The sequence below is a fragment of the Penicillium psychrofluorescens genome (genome assembly GCF_964197705.1).
Source record: "Penicillium psychrofluorescens genome assembly, chromosome: 2".
In the NCBI taxonomy this organism is placed as follows: Eukaryota; Fungi; Ascomycota; class Eurotiomycetes; order Eurotiales; family Aspergillaceae; genus Penicillium; species Penicillium psychrofluorescens.
Window position 1 is genome coordinate 2,904,839 of NC_133440.1, and position 26,846 is coordinate 2,931,684.

Below are 26,846 nucleotides of genomic sequence, written 5' to 3' on the forward strand. Positions count from 1 at the left end.
CAGCCAACCGACGCAATTGCCCTACAGGTGCTTGTAGATGTTCTCCGCGCTCGAGACCTCGAGGACATTCTTCGACTTCTCCTTGGCGGCGTAGGTGACCTTGCCATGGTCGATGATCATGGCGTAGCGGTAGGTCCGGCCCTCCTCGTCGGCCCAGCCGATGCTCTTGGAGAACTTGGCTTCCGGGTCGGAAAGGAACAGCTAGAGGATGGTCAGTACCAGGCATGATTTCGAAGGGGATGGAGGGAGGGAGTGTACAATGTCGTCACCGGTCACCTTGTTCGCCTTGCCCCAGGCGCTCATCACGTAGGCGTCATTGTAGGCCAGCACGGCGACCACATCGACGCCCTTGGCGCGCAGCTCGGGCAATTTCGCGATGTACTCGGGGACATGGTTGGCGGAGCAGACAGGGGTGAAGGCGCCTAGACACAGAAAAATTAGCTTGAGTGGTGGCGATCACAACACAAGTAACAAGAAAACTTACCCGGCAGAGCGAAGACGATGACCTTCTTGTCCGCCCATTCCTTGGAGGCGTGGTAGTTAATCGGGATGCCGCAGGAGGTGATCTCGCCGGACTCTTCGGACCAGGGGATATACCTGGTGAAGAAAGGTTGTTAGTCAGAGAGGGGCACGACGGAAGGGGAGTACTGAATACGCACGAGAAGACAACGTCCTTGGGGAAGCTGTCGCCGACTTGGGGACCCTTAGACATGGTGAATGAGTTGCTGGGTTGTTGGATTGAAGAATTGAAAGGGTGTGTTAAGGTGGGAAGAGTGTGCTGTTGTTGTGGTGTGTTGTGGGAAAAGATAAGAGTGGCGTCTAATATAGGGCCGATGACGGCACATGAGCTGATCCGAAGCCCAGAGATACCGAGCCCGATTCGCCGATTAGCAAGAAGACCGCCCGAGACTCCCGTTGCTTAACTAAACACGAGCTGACTCACTCCCCGTTCCAGACTCACGAGTAAACATTTTTCAGGGGTTTATTATTAATAGTTGATTGGCTGGCGATGGAAAGTTCTCGAAGATGGCCCTGTCTAGTCGGATGGTGGGTATAATTAGTCGCTGCGCAGGGAGTACACTATGCATGAATGGGTTTTGCACATAGGAGGTACTCACATAGGAGGTTAAGTAGGGCTGAGCGATGTCGCTATGGAATAATAGAGACATTTCTCCCAGGCCTCTCTGTCTTGACAACCACACAAATAAAAAACACCCATTGGCTTTTTTTTTATTGTAAGCCTTGCTTTGGCCATGGAGGAGGTTGTGGTTACCCTAGATGGATGGTATCCCCGCACCCGCACTGCGCTGGACTCGCAGAACAGCAGGCCGACGCTATCGGAGCATCTAAATATGATTTGACCCTGTAATGTCTTGATCGCGTGCGCGGATTATACTTCTCTCTTCACTATGGCTCTATCTCCGCCTCTTCTTCGCCGTCGGTCGCGTGTCAACATTCCCCACGATGAATGACGTGGATGCATTGCGCGCTGAGCATGATGCTGTCACGTAGTATGAGTCTAGTTGTCTCTATATAGATACGTATAATGTGAAAAATAATTCTCAATGTCTATTTCGACTTTTAACTTTGCAGAGAATAATGATGCGGGCAACCGGCTAACACCCCCTCGTCCCCCTCATCCATCGGAAGCCTACCCGCCCGAGCCACAGTTGGAGACATTCCACTGCAGTCCTTCTCTTGAACCCCACTCAATGACTGACATCACCTAAGAATGACTGAACTGAAGGAAACAACTCTCTCTCTCTGTATACTAGGCTGCGGTATGTCACTACCCTCTCCGCATATTTCCCTCATGCTGATTGACTTCAGGGAACCTGGGCACTGCCATCCTCAAAAGCCTGCTCGTACCCCCACTCAACCGAAAGAACGAGATCCCATTCAGCCATTTCATTGCCTGTGTCCGCAGTGAGAGCTCAGAGAAGAGACTGCGAACGAGTTTCCCCGCGGATCTATCCACCCTATCCATTTCCCGTGGGGGCATTCTTGAAGCTGTGCAAGCCTCGAGCGCAGTCATCCTCGGTGTCGACCCCGCCGATGTTGAAAAAGTACTAACACAGCCGGGATTTCGTGAAGCACTGTCTGACAAGCTCCTCATCAGTATCGCAGCAGGTTGGACACGGCAGCAGATAGAGGAGAAGTTGTATGGTAGTGCCACTACACTGGAGAATAGCCACAACCGCGCCTGGGTCGTGCGCACATTGCCTAACATCGCTGCACAAGTCTCTCAATCGCTCACGGCGATTGAGATATCTGAACCTGCTGTCCCAGATGCATACATACAGGCTACGACGGCAATCTTCGAGCGTGTGGGCAAGCCAATCCAGGTGCCTCCGCGCTTGATAAATACGATTACTGCGGTTGGAGGGTCCACGCCTGCTTTCTTTGCGATCATCTGTGATGCCATGATCGACGCCGCGGTGGCGGTGGGTCTGCCTCGAGATATGGCGCACACGACGATTGCGCAGGCGATGCAGGGCACGGCGACCATGCTCCAGGAAGGAATGCACCCTGGCGTGCTCAGAGACCAAGGCACGTCCCCGGAAGGATGCACAATTGGTGGTGTGATGGTTATGGAAGAGGCGGGCGTGCGCGGACATGTTGGACGCGCGCTTCGAGAAGCGGTCACGCTGGCCCGCCTGATGGAGACGACGGAGCATGTCAATGATACCAGACATTAGGTAGATTATAATCTATATATGGGGTACTTTTCATTCCAAATCCTATCCGAGAATGGTATCTGTCGCTTGTGTTGCGCTGGAGATGCAACGCAGTCCAAGTACGTGCTAGACTGGTGGAGATACATGTCTACATGATATCCTATGAAGAGTGATAGTCGCCAACAAACTGTCACCTCACCAAAGCAGTCGATTTAGTCTGCGCTAGCGCCTGCGCTGCCAGACCTGGAATGAGCAGGATCATCATGCTGCGCGTTGGATGGGAGTCCAAAGTCAGATTCCTAACCGGGTTCGGTCACTAAACTAGGGAAATCATAATCATCATAATGATCCGTGAGAACAGTCGAGTTAGAAAAGATCCCCCCTTTCTACGTCCTGCACTTTGTGGCTGATCTCAACCGTGAGAGCGGTGAGGGCTCTAGGAATGGTCTGCTCTAGACCACTTCGCTGAGCTAAGTGCTGAGTGCATGATAGGCTTTTTCTTGCTTTCCGATACCTAGCCTGACTGAAAATTTGCTAAGATACAGATGAAATGCAAATATATATAACTGGTGTATTGAAGTCGACGCACAGGCATTTACGTATCTATGTGGAGGAATAGCAGAGTGGATATATATACTTCACAACCTTTGCTATGGAAACAAGTTACGGTGGTAATTCTTTTGCTCAACGAACACGGCTTTAACCAGCATCTTGATTTCCAAGCCCAAGTGAAGTTTACTGAGTCGCTGGTTAGTTTCCCATAGAGTTTGTCTACCCAAGGCCCTATTTTTGAGCTATAGTTTCCGTCTTCTTCTGCCGTGGAACGCTGTACTACGCCACACCCGTCTAACTGTCGATCTCCCGTGCTGATCCGAACCCGACACTTTCCACTTCAACCATCGACAATGGCCGACCTGAAGCCCCCGTTCACCGCGGAAACCGCAAAGAAGAAAGTGAAGATGGCCCAGGACATGTGGAATACGCAGTAAGTTTGATATCCATGTGGTTGAGAGAAAAAGACCGGTTTCATGTACTCCATCCCTTGCATTCCTCGAGTCCCGTGCTGGTTCTTTCCTTTGCGATCGCCAACCTGACAAGGGTAATTAAAGGGACCCGCCACGAGTCGCTCAGGGCTATACTCCGACCTGCATCTGGCGTAATCGCACTTCGTTCCTCTCCGGCACCGAGGCCATCATTGCTTTCCTCACAGCCAAGTGGAAGCGCGAGCGTCACTACTGTCTGCGCAAGGAGCTTTTTGCCTTCAACGACGATCGCATCGCCGTGCAATTCTGGTACGAGTTCCAGGATGCCGAGGACGGGATGAAGTGGAAGCGGTGCTACGGACTGGAGGACTGGACCTTTGCTCGCGACTCGGGCAAGATGCGCAAGCGCATGATGAGTGGCAATGACCTGCTGATTGGACCGGACGGCAATGGCGAGGGCCGCTGGTTTGTGGATGGTGTCGACGTGAACGCGGTCACGATTGGCGAGCAACATTGGTGATGCTCTCAAGACTGTGCCCACACGTCACTCTCTTTCTATTTCGATCTGATGAGGATTTCAGGGTGTGGAATGTCTTGAGCTATGAGCCCCTGTCGGAGAAGCCTGCTTGTGCTGTGGATAACCACCACCTCCTCCCCCCTGCGCTCGTGGAATGTCCACACAAGACTAATTACCTGCCTTGACTATCACTAATTTCATTGTGAGATTTTTTTCTTATCTTGGAGGAGAAAAATGGTACGGGATAACGACATCAGAAGTAGAGAGTGGTGCTGATGTTCCGAATTATAGAGCTATTAAGATGGATTTATACTGGTCGGTTTGAATGGCTTCACAAATTGAGAGTGAGTATTAATCTAGTGAAACGAAATACAAATCTAAGAGAGAAATACAATTGCGATTTGGGTGTTTACATAGTGTGGTGCATTCCGTGGGTGCCCGGGCAGAGCTGGAATCCCATCATTCCTGGCACTGTTGTGCCGCAGCATACCTCCCATACCACACACGCTCTCTCTCACCCGTCCCAACTTGCTCCATCTCGACCTTCTCATCCCACCTGTTCGACTGAGACCGACAACCTCGCCGTCGACGGAGCTTCTCGTTGTCCTTTCTGTTTCTTTGCTAGTCTTTCGTTTTCGCCCAAAGATGTTACGTTAACCAGTCTGGTGTCCCTCATTATCATCCCAAAGTCTGCTCGAGTCGATCCTTACCATCTTTTCGTTTAACCCACACTCCCAGCGGGTGTCCGTTTCTTCCCTTCCGTCTCTCTTAATTTTCGGTGAGTATGGTCCCATACCATTCCAAAAACCACCCCAAAGGTCAAAGCTAATGGACTAGATTTCTCCCGAAAAAACAACGACCCCATGTCCTCGTGAACACACACCCTTCGTTTCGTGACGCTCACCTGGAAATAAACCAGATAATGGTGGACGTGAATGATCCCCATCGGAGGCGTCAACCCCTAACAGATGCTTCAAGCCGAATCAACCACCCAAGGTCTCCCAAGCCCACTGATACCCCGATTTTACGGCTGGAAGATACAGAAATGAAGTCCCCAGATAGAATGTCGGCGCTCATGAGTCCCACTCCCAGGGACAACAAGGAGAATCAGCGTCTGTCCGTGGCCACGGACTTTCACCCTGATTCTGCTCGAAACTCAGTCATGTCGGCTGCGTCTATTCTTTCCAACAAGGGCAAGAGGAAGACCCATGTCGGACCATGGCAGCTGGGACGAACTCTGGGTAAGGGAGCTACCGGCCGCGTGAGGCTCGCTAAACATGCTGTGACTGGCAACACAGCTGCTATAAAGATTGTGTCCAAGAAGTCGGCGGCTATGGTGCAGAGCGAGAGTATTGCCGCCATGGACCGCAATGTCGGCCACTATCCAAGTGGGGGGAATGCTCGGCAGATGCCTTGTGGCATTGAGCGTGAGGTGGTGATTATGAAGTTGATCGAGCATCCCAATGTCATCAGTCTTTATGATGTGTGGGAGAACCGTGGTGAACTGTACGTGGCTAGACCTGATACTCAACTTGGCATGGACTAATTTGTGAAACAGGTATCTTGTTCTGGAATACGTTGAGGGAGGGGAGCTTTTTGATTATGTCTCCAACAATGGACCGCTACCAGAGGAAGAAGCAGTGCGTCTGTTTCGCCAGATCATTGCGGGATTAGGGTACTGTCATCGATTCAACATCTGCCATCGGGATCTCAAGCCGGAGAACATCCTTCTGGACGGACAGCACAATGTCAAGCTCGCTGATTTTGGCATGGCTGCTCTACAACCTGCCGGTCACTGGCTGAATACCTCTTGTGGAAGCCCACACTACGCCGCCCCGGAGATTATCTACGGCCGAAAGTACCGTGGAGACAGGGCAGACATGTGGAGCTGCGGGATCATTCTCTATGCCCTGTTGACTGGATACTTGCCCTTCGATGGCGGTGACCTTGCCAACACCCTGCGCCTGGTTAAGAAGGGAGATTACACCATTCCGTCGGAGCTGAGTGATGAGGCGGCCGATCTCATTCAGCGCATCTTGCAAAAGAGACCCGAGGACCGTATCAGCATGCACAATATCTGGATGCATCCGTTGCTGACCAAGTACGAGAAACTGCACAATGCCATGGCCGACCACTTCATTGGCCCCCCACCTCCTTTGTCCATTAAGGATTGTGGAGCGCCAGTGATGAGTCGACAAGATATTGACATTGATATCCTGCGAAATCTTCAGACCTTGTGGCACGACGTTAAAGCGGACGCATTGATGGACAGGCTGATGTGCATTGAGTGAGTTTATACCAATCAAATATAAAGAGCGATGCTAATCTTGTTTCCAGACCGACTCATGAGAGACTGTTCTACAATGCCCTGGTCAAGTTCCGGGACGAGCAGCTCGAGAATTATCAGGGCCAGCCCCTCGAGTACTCCGCCAGTGACTACCACCACATCTCTCGCCCTGGAGGTCGACTGCGGAGGGGCCGGAGCCAGAACAAGCGGCGTTACCAATTTGCAGCCATCAAGGATCTCCCACGTCGTCTTAGCTCTGCGCAGGATCCCATGTCTTCGGGGACTGTCGAGAGCTACGACCCCTACCGATCTCCCAAGAATCGAATGTCTGCTGAAGCACAGTACGCAGAGATTACAATCTACCGGGGCCCTGATGTTCCTGACTCCGAGAAGGGCGAGGGATTACCAGCTGTCAAGCCACCCCCTGTTATCACGGAAGAAGTTGAGAAGGAGGAGGAAGAGGCCGATGACCCAACGGGCTCACCATTCACAGTTCTTCAGAAACGGAAGCACAAGGCAAGCTCTATGAAATCGTTCCACTCCTCCAAGATCCCACACTCCAGCTCTCGAGCTCCAGTCATGGCTCCTCGATCCACCAGCTACCGGCGCAATGTTTCCTTCCGCCATGCTCGCAACAAATCGCAAGGCTCAACCAAGCCAAAGAGGCAAAAGACCACTCCAAACAACAACCACACTGACATGAAGCGTTCACCGAGCACGAGTAGCCTCCAGATGATGGCTGATGGCATGGACGTTCCCGAGATTCCCAGCAGCCCACCGCTTCCTGCTCAGCCCACCGTGGTCCGAGGTGCAGATATCCGGGTCAAGAGTATGTGCCGAGCTGGAAAGGTTCGGGATTCAGACATTACATGGAAAGAAGAGGCCCGCAAGGTTTCGCATGAGCTGAGCCAGATCTGCGAGGAGGCATTTAACGGCAGTTCCGTCACCACCATGCGCACTGCCAGTACAGGCACGGGCTACGAGACGCCAGCAACTCCCGTGTCGGCCACTGGTCCAGAGCAACGTACTCCATTAACAGTCAAGGCTCCATCTGAGAATTCATCCTCTGACAAGCCGACTCCCACACCCAAAGACACTCCACGATCTTACAGCATCAAGGAGCTGGTCGAGACTCGCCGCAAGTTGGTTGAACACAGCAAGGGCCGGAAGGATAATATCCCCCAGTATCTGTCCGGCGTGATCGGCCACCTTGACCGGTTGATTGAAACTGCCGAAGAAGGAGAGCACTCAGAGAAATCCGCAGCCGTCGACGTCGTCACTGCCCTTCCTGAGACATTTGATGGAGGCTCACAGGAGACTCTGCCGGTTATCAATGAGGAGTTTGCCAGCCCTGTTCGTGGAGGCAATGACTACAGCCCTCAGCCTCAACAGAAGCCGTGGACATCTGCGCCGGGCCCTCCGCTCAGCGATCCCAAAGCAACCATTCGAATGGTGCCTCACAGCTCCGTGAAGTCACTCGACGAAGTCCAACCATTGAAGATCCGCAAGAAGCCATCCAACAGACATCTACCTCCGGATGTCCAACACACTCTCAACAATCACTCCTCGGAACCCACCCGTCTACTCTCAAATGGAGCTCGACACACCCGCCACCCTTGCGGCCTGGATCCAATTGAAGAGACTCCGGTATCCCCCAAACGCACGGACAGCCGTTCAGAGGGCAAGAAGTGGTCATGGTTTAAACACCGTTCACAGACGGTCGAGACGGCACCGGTACCGCCGCCCAAGGACAGCCAGCCTATAATACCTAGTAACGGCACCGTTGTGGTTCATCCACCGCAAGATCTCACCGCTCCCACTCGTGATGAGCCAGAGGGCGAAAGGGAAAAAGTGGGAACTCGCAAATCATCCATGGAGCGATTCGGAGGCGTTCTACGGAAAACATTCATGGGGAAGAAGTCGAGTAAGAACGCTCAATCACCTGCTGCTGGTAAGTCAAATCCCAGACTGTTCCTTGACCAACCATATCTAACCCATTTTCATAGAGAAAGAGAAAGAGAAACACTTCCACAGGGACAGCCGTAACTCAGCCATACTGTGCAAAGGCCTCGCCGACCAGGACAGTTCGTTCGAAGGCTACGATCCCCAAAGTCCACCACCCGAGCACGCCAATCGCCGCTCCGCCGCAAGTCAGAACTGGTTCGCCCGTGTATTCCAGATCAAGCCCGCTACCCGTGTCATTGCCCTGAACACTTCGAAGATCAAAGGCCGCAAGGAACTGTACAAGCTCCTCCGCGATTGGATTGAGTACGGTATGGAAGATGTGTGGATGGACAAGACCAACAGCGTCGTCCATGGCCGAGTCGGCGAGGTTAACTGTGAGTACACTCCCCCAACTACTTTTAGTGGTTTCATGCTAACATGTGGATAGTCCTCCGTCTCCGCGAAGTCGAGTTCACCGCGGAGTTCTACACCGTCCTCGAGCACGGCCGCCAGGCGAACCTGAGTCTCGTGCGCTTCAAGCAGGAGCGCGGCGCTGCCTCGTCTTTCAATAAGGTTGTAGATACAGTGCACATGATGCTCCGACACCGCGGTATGATTGTCGAGGATCCAGTGCGCGCGAGGAAGATGTCGCGTGTACTTGACACGGTGCCCAACCCTTCTTGATCTTTATTCCTTCAACCTTCACCCACTTTCCTTCCCATCCCATTCCATCCCGCGCAACATTTAATCAATATTCACCACTCGCATCGCATGAACCAACTTCCGTCTCTCGCTTATCCCCTTACCATCCTCACCCATTACCACCAAAGTAAACTAGCATTGCTGCGTTCCAGCCCTGCCACTGCCCTGTCTTGCCTTTTCTGCAAAATCAGCAAAAAATTGCCTTTTTCTCTGCCATCGCATTTTGTCTGCGTCCGCATCCACATTCCCCCCCCCCCCACACTCGTTTATCTCACTTCCAGTCTCCAAAACTACTAAACATCTATGTTGATATTTCCTTTGTCTTGCTCCCGGTCTTTGATTCGACTATCTCACCGGCATTGAACCACCTCGGAGAAAGTTTCTCGAGGAACATGTCTGGCTAATTGTTGTCATGTGATGTTTGTTGGTGTTTGGGATGCTGCTGGTGTCAGTATTGGGGGTTTGCGGTTTGAGCAACAACCCCAACAAATATCCATTTACCTCTTTTTCTTGTCTTGTCTCCTTTCTCATTTCATTTCATTCTTCACCATCGATCCCGTTTCCCTTCCCGTCCCCAATAACACCGTTCCATTTCATTTTCATTTTCATTTTCATTTCATATCTCCTATGTTTGCCTTCTCCCTTTTCCTTTCCTCTTTTTTTTTTCTTTACTCTCTTTTCTCACCATTCCACACCGTGTCGGAGCGGGTGAGATTGGATCGAGGTCCAGACAGGCATAATGCTTAATCTCCTGTACGCCAACACGGTTAGCTAGACTCGCATGTCATGTACGTTAGATTAGCCTTGAGATGGGAGGTAGAGATGGAAATTCAGTTGCAATTCAGTAGTTCTGTCATTTGTTTTCTTCTGTTGTGCAGTGACTATAGATTGAGTTTGTCCGCAGTAGGAAAAGGGGATTGGTTAGGGCTTGTCACGTGGTAGTATGTTCGTCTTCATTGTCATCTATCTACCAATAAGATAGACTCTACTCCTTACAGAGTAGAGTAGAGACAGAGTAGCGAAACCTGACGCAGAGAATACGAAAAAATTCAAGACGAACAATCCCTCCCAGAGCTGAGCAACTCATGAAACAAACCCGTTGAGCGTAAATTAGAGACTACCAATCAAGAGACAAGATAGAGCAACTACGGCTAGATGGATGACCCACTGTTTAATGCAAGACATAAGGCTCTGTTCCACTTTTCTACCCAATAGACAGGGTAATCTTATACTTACTGTTAGTTCAGGTTACACAGAATCAGACTAGCATAGCATAGCATAGCACCTTATTTGGATGAACCTCTCGATTCGACTATTCGACTTTTCAACTACACGGTCCGAATAATGGTGAACGAGGAGCAGGATAATGCGTAGTGAGTACGAGGGAGAGTACTGGTAATGGTAATGAGTAAAGCAGGTAGCCCTGAGTTCTGTAGTGTAGTTGTAGTAGTGGTGTGTTCAGATTGACGGCACGTTCGTCAATCAAAAGAAGTGAAGAAGAAGTTACAAACATTATAAGAAAAACGCAGTAGAAAGATAACACAAACCAAAAAAAAGTGATCAGACAGCCTTCCGGATATAAGCAGACAAATAGAAATGGGAACGATGAAAAGTAGAAAAATAGCAAACAGCCGACCCGGTCTTTTGGCGCGAGACTGCAACAGCAGCTGAAAAACAAAAACAAAAAACCTATCCCAACCAAAGAGAGATATAGAGACAAGAGATAGCCGAAACGGACTGACAGAATATTCAGTAAAAAAACCGAAACCGGAACGCAGCGCAGAAATGGAACTGAGACAAAACAGTTGACCTCCCGAAAGAAATGGAAATAGTGCTGGCGATTGTGGTGGTCATGATATTGTGCCGCCGCCGGGGATGGAGTGTATGATGGAACGGGGCCTTGAGAGTGAGAGAGAGAGAAGAATAAAAAAAAATAAAAATAAAAGGAAACATGGGTTTGGGTTAGCTGATGCCACCACCCATCCGCTGGAGTTTTTGGTCAATGGAGAATGCTCAAGTTGCAAACGAGCACATCTCCAAAGACACACAGATTCCAGTGATTGCTCGGAGGAAAGAAAATCGTATGCTCGAAAAACCAGGCCCTGGAAGCCAGGTCTGGCCATGTCGGATTCAAGGTCGTTCGGCTCGTAATGCTCATGGGTCCGCGTTTCGTAGCCTCGTATTCAGATCGAACCGCGCCGCAATGTTGTCATGTGTCGTCCCGTACAACTCGTCTTTCATATCGTCTCGTCCACCTGCAGGCTGACTTCTCGTGTATTCGTCGTAGGCTCTCCCCACCTCCCCATCCAACCGTGTGGCCGGCACAACGGTTCGGTTTCTCGAAAAGAAACCCCCACCCCTCCCCGCCAAACGACTACTGATTCAGCCCGCGGCGATTCAAGGCATTCAGCATGTCGCTATCTGTGCTGGAGCGGCCGTGCGAATCACCCGGATTGAGCATGTCGCGCACATTCAGGCCCCCGCGCGCTGCGCCGCTGGGCGTCGAGGTTGGCGGCGGGGTGACTCCTCCCTGGGGAGGCTGCATCGGCGGATATGGGGAGTTGGGGGATGCAGAATGACGACCGTCGTAGTAAGCGGATTGCGGCGAGGTGCGTCGATCATGTGGCGGGGGGTAGTAGGGAGATGGGGCGGTGTGCGCCTGATAGCCTGGGGTGGAGCCGGCAGGCGTGACGGGAGCGAGATTGGTCGGATCTGGGTACTCGTAGCCTGAGCCCGAGCCTCGGCGGGCTCCCGGGTGTCTCTGCACGGAGAATCAGCAAAGGGGGAAAAGAGAGGACCTGAGCGCGGGGGAGAGAGTTGTTGCCTTACCGGATCCGGTGGCATGGACGACGCAAGGGGCGGAGGGGCACCACCGTCCATGGACGGCCGCCCGTACGGGTACATCCCTTGAGGTGGCGGAAGAGTGGTGTCCGGGCTTCCTTGGGGCTGTTGCTGGGGCGGCAGTGGCTGGCCGTGGGCACCGTAGAGCGTCACACCGGGCCCGGGGCGCGGGGCACCTTGATTGCGCAGATGGGGATAGGCCGCGTGAGCTGGGACGAAGGCTTGCGCCTGGGAGGAAACGGGGGTGAACATGCACTCCTGATTGAAGCGAATGCAGTTGCTGCAGCGTCCATCCTGCGAGGTTTCGAATCCGGAACAGCGAATCTAGGAATACGTCTTAGCGCATGCGCGCGCGCGCAAAAGGCGCCACCAAAATAACATACCTTCCGCCTGCGACAATACCGACACGCAATAGCCGTTCGCTGCCGTGGCGCAGCAGCTTGGTAGACAACCTGGGGAGGTGGTTGGCCATAGACCTCGGGGCGGTAGGCACCTGGCGGCGGAGGCAAACGATAGGGATCCTGGCCTTGGTGCGGGTGGATAGCAGCCATGTTGGCGGGCGGCGGTGGATATTGCGACGGCGGCGGATAAGCGTAAGCGCGATCGTCTGGTGGGGGAGGATAAGAAGATGGAGGATACTGGAGAGGCACGTCAGTCGGCCAGACCGCAGGTGAAAGAGTAGAAGACTCACCGGATACTGCGGAGGGTGATCGTCCGGCTGGCCGTGCTGCCACTGCTGGGGTGGATACGGTCCCTGTCGACTAGGGTCGTAGTCGGGGGGATGACTGGACATTTGTAGGTGTCGAGTCGAGAGAGGGAGAGAGAGAGAGAGAGAGGAGGAGGGAGAGGGAGAGGAGGAAGGGAGGAGAAGGAAGGTGTCAAGGATGTTGTTGTTAAACAGGGATATGTGACGTGAGATGAAAGGGGAAGGAAATCAGATCGATAGTTAGTTTCGTTGTCGGGTCACGGCAGGGGAGTCGGGACAATGAGAGGAATGGCCAATGGAGAAGAGAAGAAAAAGGAAAAAGAAAAAAGAGCCTCGGCGATAATGACGTGAGCGCAGCAGGCCGGATTCGGCGAGGATGGATGGTATCGATAAGATGGAAAAAAAAAAAAAAAAAGAGGATGGATGGAATTTTCTGATTGGGGGGGGGCGTCAGCTGAACCGAGAGAAGGTATACAGCACGCATATACTCGGGACGCTCCTCTTCCTCTGCTCTAGTGGGATTATTAATCCTAGTATCTACAACTACCGGCCGACCGTGGCCTTCCCTCCCGTCCAGTGCTCGACTTCGTCCTGGCGCTGGAGGACCACTGGGTAGGACTGTGTAGCGGTGAGTGGCGATCAGACTTCAGCTGACGAGTGGAGTCCTGTTCAGCTGTGTGGAGGCCCCTAAGTTCCCAGTGCTACAGCCCCGGGAATGGGAAGGTAACCTGCATTAGTGCCGCTGACAGGGGGGAACACCATTCACCCTGTACATACAATCCATCCAGTATACGGCGTACGTGCCACGGGCCGCTCCGGGCTTCCCGCCGATCTCCTGCATGTACACTTTTGGGGTTTGGGGACTGCCTGTGATGATAGCAGTCCGTCATCCTCGGTCCCTCGACGCTCGACGGGACTCCGTCTGCCTGCCCGGACTGACCTCTACCTGCCACGTTCCCGGTCGGGCCCGCCGCCGTCCGTCCGCGTCTTTCCGCCCGCACCACGTCTTTCAGTCCCAAGCAACATTCCACGCCGGACTCCACCCGACCCAGAGCTGTTGGCCACTCGATCCGAAGGACTGAGCGGCCTGGCCCCCCTCCTCCACACCCAGGTCGGCCCAACGCAACAGCCCGACCGATGGACGGGTCTGATTGGTCCGCACTGCCCCTCTCACCCACACGGGAAGCGCGTCTATCACCACCGGGATGGGGCCCAATGACTGCACTAATAGGCGCAGCCCGCATGCGATGTTGGTCACGGGAACAGGGAAACACCAAAGTGTCGGTGTGCTTTGCTCGTGTGATGTGCTCCCAGCGAGATGTCGCACGGGGATTGGCGGGCTCGGCTTGGGGAGTGTCTCAGTGACACCGTGGATGGCATACAGAATGCATTATGTATGGTCGGTGGCCCACGAGATTAATAATGACATCGCGTATGCTTCAACGGCTGCAGGGCATCCCCGGCCTAGTAGGGTCGGAACCTGGTTTAGGGCTGGGTGGTGAGATCATGGGCTTGGGTCGTGACAGGCAGCACTCTGGAACGCCAATGGAATGAAATCCATCAGAGGGATTCGCAGAGTACCGAGAAACTCGACGTTTTGATCGCGTAGTGGATGACATGCACACACCCTTTAACCTCCGACAGCCTAACCCGATAAATCACCTCGAATGCTGTCAGAAATGTAAATCCCGAAGCAACTAACACTAACCCCGCTCTAACACTCACTAGTTCGCCCATCCACCCCCAGATACTATATGACAATTTAATTTCCTCCAGCCCACTCTACGATCGGGCATGTCCACTGTGCATGCTGTACCACCACCGCCCACTCACCCTATGTACTCAACCCCAAACCCCCAGCCGACAAAACAGAGACCGAGTCATAGACTCTCGCGCCCTCCAACCAGGTAACTAATGAACCCACAATGAACCACCCAAACAACGGGCCGGAGCGCCACACCAATGCACGAGCGGATCGGGCCACTAATGCCCGACGAGGAAGGTCCTCAAATCCTTTCATCCATCCGGACTGTTTCAACCCAAAGTGGGGATGAACCAGACATTGTTTGCTGACAAAAGTTTGGTTGAGCTGGGGCGGGCTTGCCCGACCACGGGCCGGGAACGGCGCGCTGCGTCCAATGTCCCAGGTGGCGAAAGTGGATGGATCGGTACCCGGTGTCCGTGGATTGGGTTATTGGGATTTACATACCTCGGGGGGTGTGTGTGTGTGTGTGTCTGTGTGTCTTGCAGATGCATGCGGGACGGTGGAAGCGAGCATAATGCAAGTGTTGAGAAAAGGTAAAACGCTAGAGCAAGCAACTATTTTTTTTTTTTTTGGCTTTTCGCTGTGTGATTGGCCCTGTTCCACGGTGCAGCATTAGACCAAGGCAGCCGCTTGCTGCTAGCTAGAATGTGCAGAAAGCGAGACGCTACTCGCGTAGTACATTACTACTACTGTAGACAGCAGTACATAGTAAGTACCAACGTGTGGATTCCATTCGGTTGCGTGTGTGTTCTCCCTTCGTACAATCAATCAATATCAAACAGTCCAAGAAATCCCCCGAGTTTCGTTTCGTTCATCAATGGTCCGGCCGGACCACGCTGTTGAGATAGGTCACCTGTCGACAAGCGGTCAGCGCGACAAGGAAAAAAAAAATGTGACGGCTGAGTAGGCAGTCGGCCACGCTGATTCGGCGGCGGGGATCACAGGGACGCGGTGGCTAGTCTCAGAAGGGAAAAGGGCTAAGGCGAGAGGGGGCAAAAGTGGGCGGCAGATTGTAGCCAGCCTTAGCCTCAGACAGTAGTAGAACAGTACATACCCAGGGCTCCAGGATGCCGACCAGATCCGCGATGCGCTCCTGCGCATCATCCGCGTTCGTCAGCGCTGCGTCTATGACGGGCCGGCCGAGCGTGAAGCTGCGTAGTCGGAGTAACGGGATGTTCTCGTTGTCGGCTTCGTATCCCTGAAGTACAGACACGAAAAGATTAGCCAATAATAATAATAATGATCAGAAAATCGGCGCGGACGGAAGACCTTGGCCCCGGATTGAACCATGGAACCAAAAGGGCCGGCGTCAGCAATAGAGCAAAAATTATTATTGTAAGTGCCCAAGACACGAGAGCCGGACCCAGCGCCAGGGAACACTGGTCTTGCTCTAGACCCCGAACACGGGGTCTGCCGCACCCGTGCCTCGTTTCGTGTCTTGCCACTCGGGGTTCTGTTCTGGCTCGACCACGAGCTCCATTGGGGTAGTTTGTATTTCCCTGGCTCTCATGTGAAGAGACAGCCCAGAACTCTATCAATCCCGGTCGGACGATGGTCACGACTGCCGAGATTCGCCTGCCCACTCCGCGAGAGTCCCTGAGGGTATGGTCGGCGGCACCAGCACCAAACGGCGCCGATTCCATCGAATGAACGCATACAGTGCAAGAAGAGAAAGGAAAGAAAGAAAGAATAACAGAAAGAAACAGACAGATAATGCAATCCCATACCTTTGGTTTGGTTTTGAGCGCCGACTCCCTGTTGTGATGCGCAAAGGCCTTCACGACCGCGTCGTCATCATCCGCGACCCCGTTGAGAAACTCGCGGCGCATCCCCGGCGCCCGGAGCAATTCTTTCCAACGATCCGAGTTCTCGTCGATATCCTCGCGCAACGCTGCCAGCGAGTCTGCCTCCGGGTGCCAGAGGCCGCCGCCTGTTCAGACGAAGGTCAGCCGCGATGCAATGCAGATATACCAGAGAGAAAGGGCGCGATGGGCACGCAGACGAAGAAGCCAAAGATATCTTGGGGCAGGGCTAGCTAGGGTTAGGGATCACCGACCGACAAAGCATGACCCGGGCTGGAAATGGACATAGTACGCAGCATAAGGACCCTTCTTGCCCGTCCGAGACCTGGTTTATATATAAGGGGCTGCTGTGACGTCGATTGAAAGGGATACTCACCAGGCAGCGGAAAAATGAATCTATTCGTTCGTCAGCTTCGGCATATGCGACACTAACGACTCATCACAGTGACACAAGCACGCATCTGGGGGGTGATCACAGCCTTGGTTGGTTGGGATACAGCACTGCACATACCTTGTACGGAAGAGGGTTCTTGCTGAATCGAATATCTCTGTATATGCGGAAGACCTGGTCGCAAGCGGAATTAATGCTGTGTCGTGGTGGGCCTGGCGATAAACAAAACATACCAGGTCCTTGACTGGCAGTTCGGGGATAGTGCCATCCCGCTCGCTGATCTTCGGAGTCAGAGACTCGACGAACGTCTCCCAATCCTTCTTTGCTGTGCGGAAATCCGCGTCGTGCGCTACGCGATCGATCGTCAGCTGTGTTGTTGCTCTGCAGATGAATGAATGCCTGTCACTAACCCTTGAGCCATGGCCGCTCGTTGTTGCCCGCCAGGTCGAGCAGGAACAGCCGCGTGTTGGGATGCAGGGTCTCGTCGCGGTACGGCACCTTGCCGGCGTCTCGCGCCTTGAGTTTCGCGATGAAGACCTCCTTGCCCGGCCCCAGGCCCGTGGTGACGCCTTCGCGCCACAGCTCTTTGCCCTTTAGGGCGTCCCGGTCGTGGTCGTGGTCATCCTTCTTTTTCTTCGAGCGAGACGTCTTCTTAGACTCATTCTCCTTCTCGCTGTCACTGACCTCCGGCTCCAGCTCTGGCTCAGAATCGGATTCCTCCTGGTCGTCTAGAGGCTCTCCCTCATACACTGAACCTTCCGACTCTTCGTCGTCTTCAGACTCGTCAGAACTGTCCCCTTCGAAGTACTTGCTCTTCCGGGCCGTGGATTTAACCTGCGTGCTGCCTGCCAGGTCGGTGTCGGACTTGGCCCGCTTGACTGCGTGCGACACGGACAGCCTGGCAGAGGCGCGCCTTTTAGACGCCGCAGGCGCTTCTGGCGGCGACTGCACAGGCGGAGACGAGCGACGAGGCATTATCACTCTGTTTATGTTTTATATCGGGCAGTATTTTGTCTGGCCGCCTTGTTTATGTATTGGCCAATAGGAAATAAAAGAAATTTCGGAATGTGTTGTTGTTCACCACAAGATTCCCTAGTAGTTATTCGCCTAGTAGTCGCACTGCTGTAGAGATGGCCCTGGTCCCTTGAATCCGACGCGATCAGAAAATAAATCAAAAGAGAGAAGCTCCGACACGAAGGGGCCAGCCTGCATACCTTATAAACCGGATTCTTCGTATGTAATCAATAGTGCCGCCCGCACCGAACTTCTTTTTTTTCGGACATCAACGCCAACGTCAAGTCGAATGCATGTGTGTGGTTTGATTGGTTTTGTTTCTGGTCGACTCCAGAAATCATTCAATCACTCAAACATTCAAGCAAATCCTTGAAAGACAGAATGGAAAGAGAAAAAGCAAATATCCCACAGGCCTTCCAGGCCCGCAAGACCAAAATCCTATCCGAGCTCTCTCTCCCAGACGCGGAGTACACGGATCTCTCGCCCAAGGGCTCCGTGGACGAGGGCATCAGGGATTTGATCCGCGATATCAATGCACTGCCAGGTCTGGTGACGACGAGCAGTTGTGCCGGGCGCATCAGCGTGTTTCTGGAAGGGCGCAAAAAGCAGCAGCCGCCTCAGCCTCAAACGGTGCAGCCGCAGGAGGACGAAAGCCAGAGTCAAAGTCAAAGCCAGAGTCAAAGTCAAAGCCAGAGTCAAAGTCAAAGCCAGAGACAGTTCGCGCCCTCCGGCGGTAAAGGCGCTGGGCGATGGCTGTATGTTTCGCATGACCCGCTAGTCCAACCCGAGGGCCAAGATCAAGATCAATCGTTGCCATTGCATGCGCTATTCGGCATGCGGCCGGGTAATGGAAAGCCGCCGTTCAGGAAATCAGATCAGGCGCTGCGCTTGGTGCGGTTTTCTTTTGAGCCATTGGTATGTCTTGCCTTAATCTAACAACAAGAATTGCATTCCCTTCATTATTATTCAAAAGATGGATGGAAAACTCACTCTCATCCAGATCCTCCACATAATGGCAGCAACGCTGTCCCACGCACAACCCGTCCTGTCCGCAGCGACGAGCTCCGGCTTCCGCGAAAGCGGCCTGCAAAGCCTGCGCTGTCTCGAAGGCGACGATGGACCCAGTCCCGTCGTCGGTGTGCGCTCGGCTGGTCTGTCACTGGAATCTGTGATTGGGTATTGTGATGATGATGATGACAACGACGGCGATGAGCATGAGCATGAGCCCATCGTGCGCAGCCTCGTCTCGGAGGAGTATCTAGCCATGCTGGTTGCCATGTCTAATGAGCGGTTTGGAGTCAATTCTGAGCGGAGGGAGAGGTTTCGGGATGGTTTGATATCCGCGTTTTCCGGGGAAGATGCGAATAAGGGGAAGAAGGCGGCGCAGTGGGAGGATCCTGATGTGAGGAAGGAAAGGAAGAGGGCGGAGGGGTTGGCGAGGAAAAGATTACTTGAGGAGCAGAAGACGGCTGCTGGGAAGACGGAGGACGAGCCTTTAGATGATGTAGCGGGCTTAGAGGGTGAATATAATCATACTTAGTCTATCCGTGTAGAAGCTAGAGTTTCCCCGGATCTATATACCTACGAAGCGGTACGTGCAGAAAAACAAGAAGTCCATTGATCTACTTCATCCTCCGTTATCCCCAGCAGCCGCTTGGGTGCCCCATGCAAGTTAGTTCCACGTTCAACCAGTCTATCCTCGACGCCGTCCCGATGGTGGTGTCAGCATCAAAGTCAGTCAGGGATTCACAGTACGGGTCAGCACAGTGCTCCCTGCAGCCAAGTCAGGGAACCGACAGAAGCCGTAAATCTCAAGGTGATAAAAACAAAACAAAAAGGGAATTAGGGGCAAATGTGTGTAAATACGAAAGTTCAAACCAAATTGTGCGCGGGAAATGTGCAATCCATGCTCGAAAAGTTTGTTGCTCGTCGTTCCTTCGTTGCTCGTCATTCGTTCATTGCTCATCGTTCATCATTCGTCATTCATCGTTTCATCGTGCTTCCGTAAAAGAGTACTGTCAACCATCACCACTTCCCGGAGGAGCTTGAGGAGCTTCCCGAGGACGGGTAACGGTGGTGCATGCTCTGGCCGATCTGGCCACTTGGCTGGTGCGCATAAGTAGGAGACGAAATGGAACCGCGCGAGACGTGCATGCCAAATGGGGCAGCAGCGGGATTCATGGTCTGACCAACGTACGGCGACACCTGGCTACTCTGAGAGCCAGGCCGAGTAGGCTGGTAAAGGTAGCCAGCAGAACCGCTCACACTGGGAGCGGCAGGGGGGTTCACGGTCTGACCAACGAACGGCGGCATCTGGCTGGTCTGAGGGCCAGGTATGGTAGGCACGTAAAGGTTGTCAGTAGAATTGCTCGCAACGGAAGTGGGAGCCGGAGGGAACATCCACACATGGCCGATTCCATCCTCCTTTTTGTTATTACCCTGGAACCTGTGGCTGAAACCAGACGAGTTGCGGCCAGACGAATTCCGAGAGGAGCTGCACAGGGTAGCAGAAGCCGAAGCCGAGCCGGAAGAAGTGCGCGTGCTGGTAGGCTGGGTGAGCGGGAGGGAGACACCGCCGCTACCGCAGACAGTCTTTTGGCTGTCAACCGAGTTGGTCGGGGAGGTGGTCGACTTGGGAGCCGTGCCAATGGAAGAGGAGAGGGTGGTCAGGTTACCGCTCAGATAGAGATAGCCAGTAACGACTATCTCGCGCATGACACGCCGCTCGTAGGCAATGGCGTCGATGAACCTCTTCTCCTTCGCAACAACTTCATTCCACTGAAACCAGACCTTGCCGTAGATCTTCATGAGCTGCTGGTTGTGGTGGCGCTGCTCGAGGCCATGGGTGTGGGTGTCCGGGACATGGCCGTTGGCCATCAGGTTGGCGTAGTACTAGTGGACAGAGTCAGCTTGATCTTTGGAAAGAAAGAAGGGAATCCATACCATGAGGGTAGGCATGCTACCATTAGGAAGCAAAATCAGCGAGTCAAAGGGGAAGTAAACCGAGTACTCCCAATTCATGTTGGCCACAATGTCGCGACACTTGCCGAAGATACCAAGACTGTACTTCATGCGAGGATTGAAGACAGGACAGTTGAGACCTGCCAGGACAAGCTCACGGACCAGGCGGTCATCAAGTCCAACCGTTTTCTCCTTCTCCATGCGCTGAACCAAAGCGAGAATCATCGAGCGCAGGGTGTCGTACAGCTTCTGGCGGGCGTGAACAGTGTACATGTTGGTAGCGCGCCACGGAAACTACAAGAGTTAGCGGGAAGCAAGATCAACAAGAGAAACCAGACATACCTTCCACAGGGTGCTGATGATAGACTCATAAGTGCGCTGGGGTACTTTGGAGGCAAACGAGCTCTAGATACAAGGATTAGCCCGGGAAGACAACAAGGGGGGGGGGGAAGAGTACCCGCTGAGGCACCTCGGCATGGCGAAGCACACAGAACATCTCCTCGTCGGTGAAAAAACCCTGGAACCCAGTCGACCACGGGTCCTTGTTCTCCTGCAGGACCGGCTGTCCGTCAACCCACTTCATGCACTTGGCACGGGGGAACAGAGCCTTGAGGAGCTCATCCTGGCTGCTCATGGCCACGTCGACGTGGCGATTGCCCATGCGAGGAGAGCGACCCATCTCATGAACGCGATTGATACGAGTCACGGTCTCATTGGCAGCAGCAACAGTATCAAACTCGACGAAGCAGTCCATGGTCTTGCCAGTGGAGCGCTCCATGATAATGTGCACCGGGCATCCCTTCTGGGAGCTGATGACTCGAGCCGAGCGACCGACGAACTGCAGGACTTCCTGACGGGTGACGGTGTAGGGAATCTGTAGGGCTGGTCAGCTTACTTATCAGTGATGGAAAGATCTCGGAGAGTCCACGTTGGTGATGATGATGACTCCCCAGCGATGGGGGCCAAAGAGGTGAGCGTTGCTTCCGATAGGCATGTTTTCAGCGTGGACGACCTCGTCGAGAGACAGGTCAGCAAAATAGGCCATGGAAAGATTCTTGTCTGAAAGTCGGGTGTCCATGAAACTGGCAAGTTGTAGTTTCTCGAGAGTTTTCTCAGTCAAGCGGAAGCCTTCTTCCTCAGCAACTCTGGCAGCCTCACTTGCAGCAGTGTCTTCAGTAGATGAGGAAGAGGAAGAGTAGAAGGTAGGAGGTCGAGGAACAGGAGAATGGACTGCGGTGACAGGCTGGTCCTCGTCTTCGAAGAAGATGGGAGGATAGCTTGCCAAGGCAGGTTGGTAAGTTGGGAGAGGGTAAGAGAAAGAACGGAGATGGGCGTCTTCCATCTTGGCTGGTCCAGGCGGATATCTGATTTAGGAAGGGGGCAGAATGGGCGGTGGGGGAGGCGGCAGAGAGAGGAAGAAGGACAGAAAGAAGGTAGGCAGAGAGAACGAAAGGAAGAGGGGGAGCGAGGAAGGAAAGAAAATGGACAATAGAACTTTGGAAGTGAATGGCAGGGAGTGCAGGCAACAATCGGATCACCCCCAGCCAGTAGATTGCTAACAATACGATAGGAAATGGTTCACACGGTTCTCTGTTTCATTGCAAAGGCGCCTGTACAAGAGAAAATGTATTCATTCGAAGACCAGCAACGAGTACACAATTAATCAAACTGCCAGGGTGTTAGTGAGAGACTAGCATTTGTATTAAACACACACTCACCGGAGTCAAAAAGGATTCAGCAACAAAGCGAGCCCGAGCATTCAACTGCAATAGAGGATTAGTTCGGCGAACAGCACTCGGGTTCCAGGGGGATGACGAACAAACAGTTTCAATTCCGACACTTCCTTGTCCACATCCTCCATGAACTGGAACTAGTAGTTAGCATCCACACCTATCCAACAGGTCAAAGCATGCTTACTTGGATAACAAAGTCCACCAACTTGTGCTTGAGCAGCATCTCTGTGTGGGTGTTGGTGATCAAAAAGGAGATGTCATAGCCCTATCTCGAGTCAATGGGGGTGGTGTCCTCTCAAAAGCAACCCAACCACATACCTTGACTGGCTTTCGACGCAGAATAAAGAACGACTCGGCGCGTTGGGTGAGGAACCGGTCGAATTTGTGTACCAGGATCTGCTCGATCTCATCCGCTGCGGAATCTGGGTTAGCCGGGACACCTAACATAATTGCGGGACGACACATACCCTGCTTGATGCTGATGCTAATTCGTACACTATTGACCGATGGTTCAATTAAACTGAAATATGTTGTTTGTCAGCGTGTCTTCTTGTGCCGTCGCCAGATTGTTTTTGGTCTTACACTTTCTCATTTTCGTTCCTGGAGATATGTAAAGGGTTCAGAATGAGCTCCGGAGAGCTTGCGGCTTCCACTTCTGGCACATTGTCTATAATCTGGTCAGCCCGTCTTGTCCGTGGCATACTATGTTCGCAGACTCACGTCGTTCCGATGTCTGAGACGCGAAGTTGGAGATGGCAAGGGCGGCGGTAAGGGACGAGCGAACGCATTGAAGATAGGGGCGAAGTGATTGAGACTGGAGGGTATCAGCAAGATTCACAGCTCGGACAAGCGGCCAGACGTACCATTGTGCAGACACAGCGATCAACCAGGCAGATGTGATGGTGTCGAGGGGGAGGAGGTGATGTTCCGCGGGGCGGTGACGAAGTTTGGTGTGTTTGCACTGCCCCACGTAACATCCGCTCAGCGCCTGTTTACTCTTCTCTTTCCATCACCTTCTTCCTATCCTTCCTATCCCAATCATGGCTGCGATCCCAAGTATGTTCTCAAAAGCTCTCTCCTGATGCTCTAATTGACACCCTTCCAGTCATCGTCAAGCACGCGGGCAAGCGCCACGAGGTCGAGCTCGATCCCACCTCCAACGGCGAAACCTTGAAATACCAGCTGTTCTCCCTCACCGGCGTGGAGCCCGACCGCCAGAAAGTGCTGATCAAAGGCGGCCAGCTCAAAGATGATACCCCCCTATCCTCCCTCAATGCCAAATCCGGCCAGACGTTCATGATGATGGGCACGCCCTCCGGTGGCGCCGGGTCCGCCGAACTGGGGAAACCACGGGAGGCCGTCCGGTTCTTGGAAGATATGACGGAGGCAGAGATAGCTAGGCAAGAAGGCGCCACACCGGCCGGCTTACAGAACCTGGGGAACACTTGCTACCTGAACTCCACCCTGCAGACCCTACGCAGTGTCCCCGAACTCCAGCAGGAGCTTCTCAAATACCAGTCAAGCTCCCAACCCGGTCAGGCAGGACTTTCCGACCTCAGTAGTTTTGGTCTGAGTGGGTTGGGCAGCTCGAATGACCTGGCAGCCTCCCTGCGGGACCTGTTCAAGCAAATGTCGGAAACGCAGGAGGGTATTCCGCCACTGATGTTCCTCAATGCGCTCCGGACGGTTTTCCCGCAGTTTGCCCAGCAGGATCGAAATGGTCATGGATATGCTCAGCAGGACGCCGAAGAGGCGTGGTCGCAGATCGTTAATCAGCTGCGCACCAAGTTGGTCATCAGCGAAGGCGAGGGGGAATCCGCGCAGAAGACTTCGTTTATTGACAAATATCTCGCGGGCAAATTTGACTCCTTGACTCAGTGTGAGGAGGCGGCCGACGAGGAACCGACCAAGTCCTCGGATGTCTTCTACAAGCTTGATTGCCACATTGGCAAAGAGACCAACCATCTCCAGGACGGCATTATGGCCGGCCTGGAAGAACAGATTGAGAAACAGTCGCCTTCTCTGGGGCGCAATGCGGTTTACACGAAGCGCTCTCGCATCTCTCGGCTGCCGAAGTACCTGACCGTGCATTTTGTCCGTTTCTTCTGGAAGCGCGAGACCCAAAAGAAAGCCAAGATCATGCGTAAAGTAACCTTCCCACACGAGTTGGATATCGTCGAGTTCTGCACCGAGGAGCTTCGCAAGCAGCTCGTTCCCATCCGCGACAAGGTCCGCGAGATCCGCAAGGATGAGCTGGACGTGGACCGTTCTCGCAAGCGGCAAAAATTGGCGCAGCAGCAGGAAGAGACCCAGAAAAAGAACGATGCCGAGTCCGGCGGCAGCACGAAGGAGAAGGAGCAGGAGCCGATGCAGAAGAAGAAAGCCGCCGAAGAGAGCAAAGCCAAGGCCGGCGACAAGGATGGTGACACTGCCATGGGCGAGAGCTACAAAACCGACGCAGAATATGAGGCAGAGAAGATCGAGGCGATAAGGACGGCTAAGAAGGAGCTGCAAGACCTCCTCAACCAGGAGGGTAGCGCGGATGGCACCAACCAGTCTGGTCTGTATGAGCTCCGCGGCGTGATTACCCACCAGGGCGCCAGTGCCGACAGCGGCCACTACACGGCGTATGTGAAGCAGCAGGGCCGGCCGTCGGCCGACGCGCAGACGGGCAGCAAGCGCCGCGAGGAAGAGGGGGAGAAGTGGTGGTGGTTCAACGATGACAAGGTGACGGAGGTTGAGACTGAGAAGATCGAGACTCTGGCCGGCGGTGGTGAGTACTTTTTTCTCGCCCTTTTGCTGATCATTTTGCTGACAAGATTGTTTTGCAGGCGAGTCCCACTCCGCGCTGATCTTGCTGTATCGTGCCATTGAGCTGCCCACGGAGGAATAGTCTTGGCCACAGCGATATGTAGATGATATACACGATGTGCACGAGATGGCGATTGGCACCATGAACGTAGATGATTGGACGTTATCATCCATAAATTCATAAACAACTTCGGTAGTACAAACCTCCCTCTAGTTCACTTTCGAGGATTCTTCTTTTTCTCCCTCTCAACCCATAGTATAAGATGACTAAAGTTCACGTGACCATATTCTTCAGCCCAGCTCCGCTACTAATTAAGCTCCTGCTCTCTCTGACCGTATATATCCCTCTGGCAATGTGAGCACAATGCTCCAACCTCGCCCACTCTTCCACTACCCTCTACGCACTCTCAGCATCCGGCGATCTGCCTGCCGACAACCTCTCTTTCGCCACACCAGCACCACCACCGCACCATCCCACTCCCCGCCCTCCACCGCATCCCGGTGGACCCGCCGTCTGCTCTATGCTGGGATATTCGGGAGCTTGGGCGTGTACGCCGGGACGCGAATGACGGCCGAGGGGTGGCTGCCCCTGACGCCGGGGTCTGTCGCCGATCAGCAGGAGCTGCAGCGCCTGCAGGTAATGTTCGACGTCGGCATTCCCATTGTTCAGGAGCTGCGCAGGGACCCGGATTATGTGGAAGCGCATGCCTACATGAACTATGATGATGAGACTCGGCCACATCGGCTGACGTCAGGTCCGCTAGCTGGGAGTCGGGGGTTGGGGTTGCAGGTGAGCATTAAACAGCTTCTTGAAGACATTCTGGTTCCAGTTGGTGGTGGTGGTGGTGGGGATCTAGGACCTCATTGGGTACTGTGTTTGGCGACCAGCTATGATCATTGGCCATCTCGCCAATGCAATGCGCGTGCGATCCACCGCCGAGCCCACCGGGGCCCTCCACCACTTCCAGGATTGAATCCATCGTTACTGACCATGTATTACCCTAACAGAAAATCTTCTGGAACGATAAGACCAAAAACCTGATCAGCGTGATCTACCTAGGCTGTGGGATCGAAGGCTGGCCACGGGTCGTCCACGGTGGCGCGCTGGGTACCGTGATCGATGAGAATCTGGGGCGCGCGGCCATCCGCCATTTCCCGGCGCGGACGGGCGTCACGGCCAACCTCGACATTAACTACCGGGCACCTGTCTTCTCGGGGAATTTCTACACCTTGCACAGCGCGGTCGACCAGACAAGAAGCACCGACCGTAAGGCGTTTGCCACGTGTGAGGTGAGAGATCTGGGCGGGAGGGTGTGTGTTGAGGCGAGTGGCATCTTTGTCGTGCCGAAGCGGTTGCAGTTGGAGCGGATTGGCGAGGAGTATTGATCTGGTCTCTGCGTTGGCCGCTACCTCGGACTGGCCAGAAGTTTAAAACTAGTTTCCTCAAATTGTATCATAATACCCGACCCAGATGCGACGAAGATATGGATCGTTCCACTCAAACGCTGTCAGTCTAACGCTCCCCTTCGGTTACAGTTTCGGACTCTTCCTCATCCGGGCTCGATTCCCGTGTCTCGTTGTTCCCCGCATTCTAGCCCCCCCGGACTGTCCCCCCAGATCGTCTGATCCTTGCCTCTTCGGACCTTGAGCCTCGGTGTTTTTGAGGTTTTGATCTCGCCCCCCCGGCTAAGCTCAGGAGTCTAGCCGTGTC

At 53.6% G+C, this 26,846-nt stretch overlaps 11 protein-coding genes across 11 annotated transcripts; 6 read left to right on the plus strand and 5 right to left on the minus strand.

Moving 5' to 3' along the window:
- Positions 1 to 21: 21 nt before the first annotated feature.
- On the minus strand, positions 22 to 712 carry PFLUO_LOCUS3281 (Peroxiredoxin Asp f3; the record flags this gene model as incomplete). The annotated part of the gene is made up of 4 exons (XM_073780510.1): positions 22 to 201; positions 259 to 422; positions 485 to 597; positions 660 to 712. The coding sequence occupies 4 exons, from the start codon at positions 710 to 712 to the stop codon at positions 22 to 24; spliced, it is 510 nt and encodes a 169-aa protein (XP_073637358.1).
- A 1,020-nt stretch (positions 713 to 1,732) lies between these two features.
- Positions 1,733 to 2,699, plus strand: PFLUO_LOCUS3282 (uncharacterized protein; the record flags this gene model as incomplete). Its single annotated transcript, XM_073780512.1, has 2 exons — positions 1,733 to 1,781; positions 1,831 to 2,699. The coding sequence occupies 2 exons, from the start codon at positions 1,733 to 1,735 to the stop codon at positions 2,697 to 2,699; spliced, it is 918 nt and encodes a 305-aa protein (XP_073637359.1).
- Positions 2,700 to 3,583: 884 nt separating this feature from the next.
- PFLUO_LOCUS3283 (uncharacterized protein) lies at positions 3,584 to 4,181 on the plus strand (the record flags this gene model as incomplete). Its single annotated transcript, XM_073780513.1, has 2 exons — positions 3,584 to 3,663; positions 3,788 to 4,181. The coding sequence occupies 2 exons, from the start codon at positions 3,584 to 3,586 to the stop codon at positions 4,179 to 4,181; spliced, it is 474 nt and encodes a 157-aa protein (XP_073637360.1).
- Positions 4,182 to 5,241: 1,060 nt separating this feature from the next.
- On the plus strand, positions 5,242 to 9,093 carry PFLUO_LOCUS3284 (serine/threonine-protein kinase gin4; the record flags this gene model as incomplete). Its single annotated transcript, XM_073780514.1, has 5 exons — positions 5,242 to 5,684; positions 5,737 to 6,465; positions 6,516 to 8,416; positions 8,472 to 8,804; positions 8,858 to 9,093. 5 exons carry the CDS (start codon positions 5,242 to 5,244, stop codon positions 9,091 to 9,093), a joined length of 3,642 nt encoding a protein of 1,213 aa, XP_073637361.1.
- A 2,392-nt stretch (positions 9,094 to 11,485) lies between these two features.
- PFLUO_LOCUS3285 (uncharacterized protein) lies at positions 11,486 to 12,745 on the minus strand (the record flags this gene model as incomplete). Its single annotated transcript, XM_073780515.1, has 4 exons — positions 11,486 to 11,872; positions 11,941 to 12,276; positions 12,336 to 12,590; positions 12,644 to 12,745. 4 exons carry the CDS (start codon positions 12,743 to 12,745, stop codon positions 11,486 to 11,488), a joined length of 1,080 nt encoding a protein of 359 aa, XP_073637362.1.
- Positions 12,746 to 15,237: 2,492 nt separating this feature from the next.
- PFLUO_LOCUS3286 (uncharacterized protein) lies at positions 15,238 to 17,591 on the minus strand (the record flags this gene model as incomplete). Its single annotated transcript, XM_073780516.1, has 9 exons — positions 15,238 to 15,276; positions 15,478 to 15,621; positions 16,151 to 16,353; positions 16,395 to 16,454; positions 16,480 to 16,550; positions 16,602 to 16,621; positions 16,737 to 16,790; positions 16,850 to 16,965; positions 17,027 to 17,591. The coding sequence occupies 9 exons, from the start codon at positions 17,589 to 17,591 to the stop codon at positions 15,238 to 15,240; spliced, it is 1,272 nt and encodes a 423-aa protein (XP_073637363.1).
- A 420-nt stretch (positions 17,592 to 18,011) lies between these two features.
- Positions 18,012 to 19,170, plus strand: PFLUO_LOCUS3287 (uncharacterized protein; the record flags this gene model as incomplete). Its single annotated transcript, XM_073780517.1, has 2 exons — positions 18,012 to 18,545; positions 18,631 to 19,170. 2 exons carry the CDS (start codon positions 18,012 to 18,014, stop codon positions 19,168 to 19,170), a joined length of 1,074 nt encoding a protein of 357 aa, XP_073637364.1.
- A 485-nt stretch (positions 19,171 to 19,655) lies between these two features.
- PFLUO_LOCUS3288 (uncharacterized protein) lies at positions 19,656 to 21,933 on the minus strand (the record flags this gene model as incomplete). The annotated part of the gene is made up of 5 exons (XM_073780518.1): positions 19,656 to 20,522; positions 20,574 to 20,885; positions 20,934 to 20,996; positions 21,049 to 21,465; positions 21,520 to 21,933. The coding sequence occupies 5 exons, from the start codon at positions 21,931 to 21,933 to the stop codon at positions 19,656 to 19,658; spliced, it is 2,073 nt and encodes a 690-aa protein (XP_073637365.1).
- Positions 21,934 to 22,250: 317 nt separating this feature from the next.
- PFLUO_LOCUS3289 (Arp complex subunit) lies at positions 22,251 to 23,190 on the minus strand (the record flags this gene model as incomplete). The annotated part of the gene is made up of 9 exons (XM_073780519.1): positions 22,251 to 22,259; positions 22,310 to 22,354; positions 22,411 to 22,455; positions 22,509 to 22,589; positions 22,643 to 22,737; positions 22,792 to 22,844; positions 22,907 to 22,991; positions 23,045 to 23,138; positions 23,188 to 23,190. 9 exons carry the CDS (start codon positions 23,188 to 23,190, stop codon positions 22,251 to 22,253), a joined length of 510 nt encoding a protein of 169 aa, XP_073637366.1.
- Positions 23,191 to 23,364: 174 nt separating this feature from the next.
- On the plus strand, positions 23,365 to 25,217 carry PFLUO_LOCUS3290 (deubiquitinating enzyme; the record flags this gene model as incomplete). Its single annotated transcript, XM_073780520.1, has 3 exons — positions 23,365 to 23,380; positions 23,430 to 25,097; positions 25,156 to 25,217. 3 exons carry the CDS (start codon positions 23,365 to 23,367, stop codon positions 25,215 to 25,217), a joined length of 1,746 nt encoding a protein of 581 aa, XP_073637367.1.
- Positions 25,218 to 25,499: 282 nt separating this feature from the next.
- PFLUO_LOCUS3291 (uncharacterized protein) lies at positions 25,500 to 26,521 on the plus strand (the record flags this gene model as incomplete). Its single annotated transcript, XM_073780521.1, has 2 exons — positions 25,500 to 26,003; positions 26,144 to 26,521. 2 exons carry the CDS (start codon positions 25,500 to 25,502, stop codon positions 26,519 to 26,521), a joined length of 882 nt encoding a protein of 293 aa, XP_073637368.1.
- Between the last annotated feature and the right edge of the window lie 325 nt (positions 26,522 to 26,846).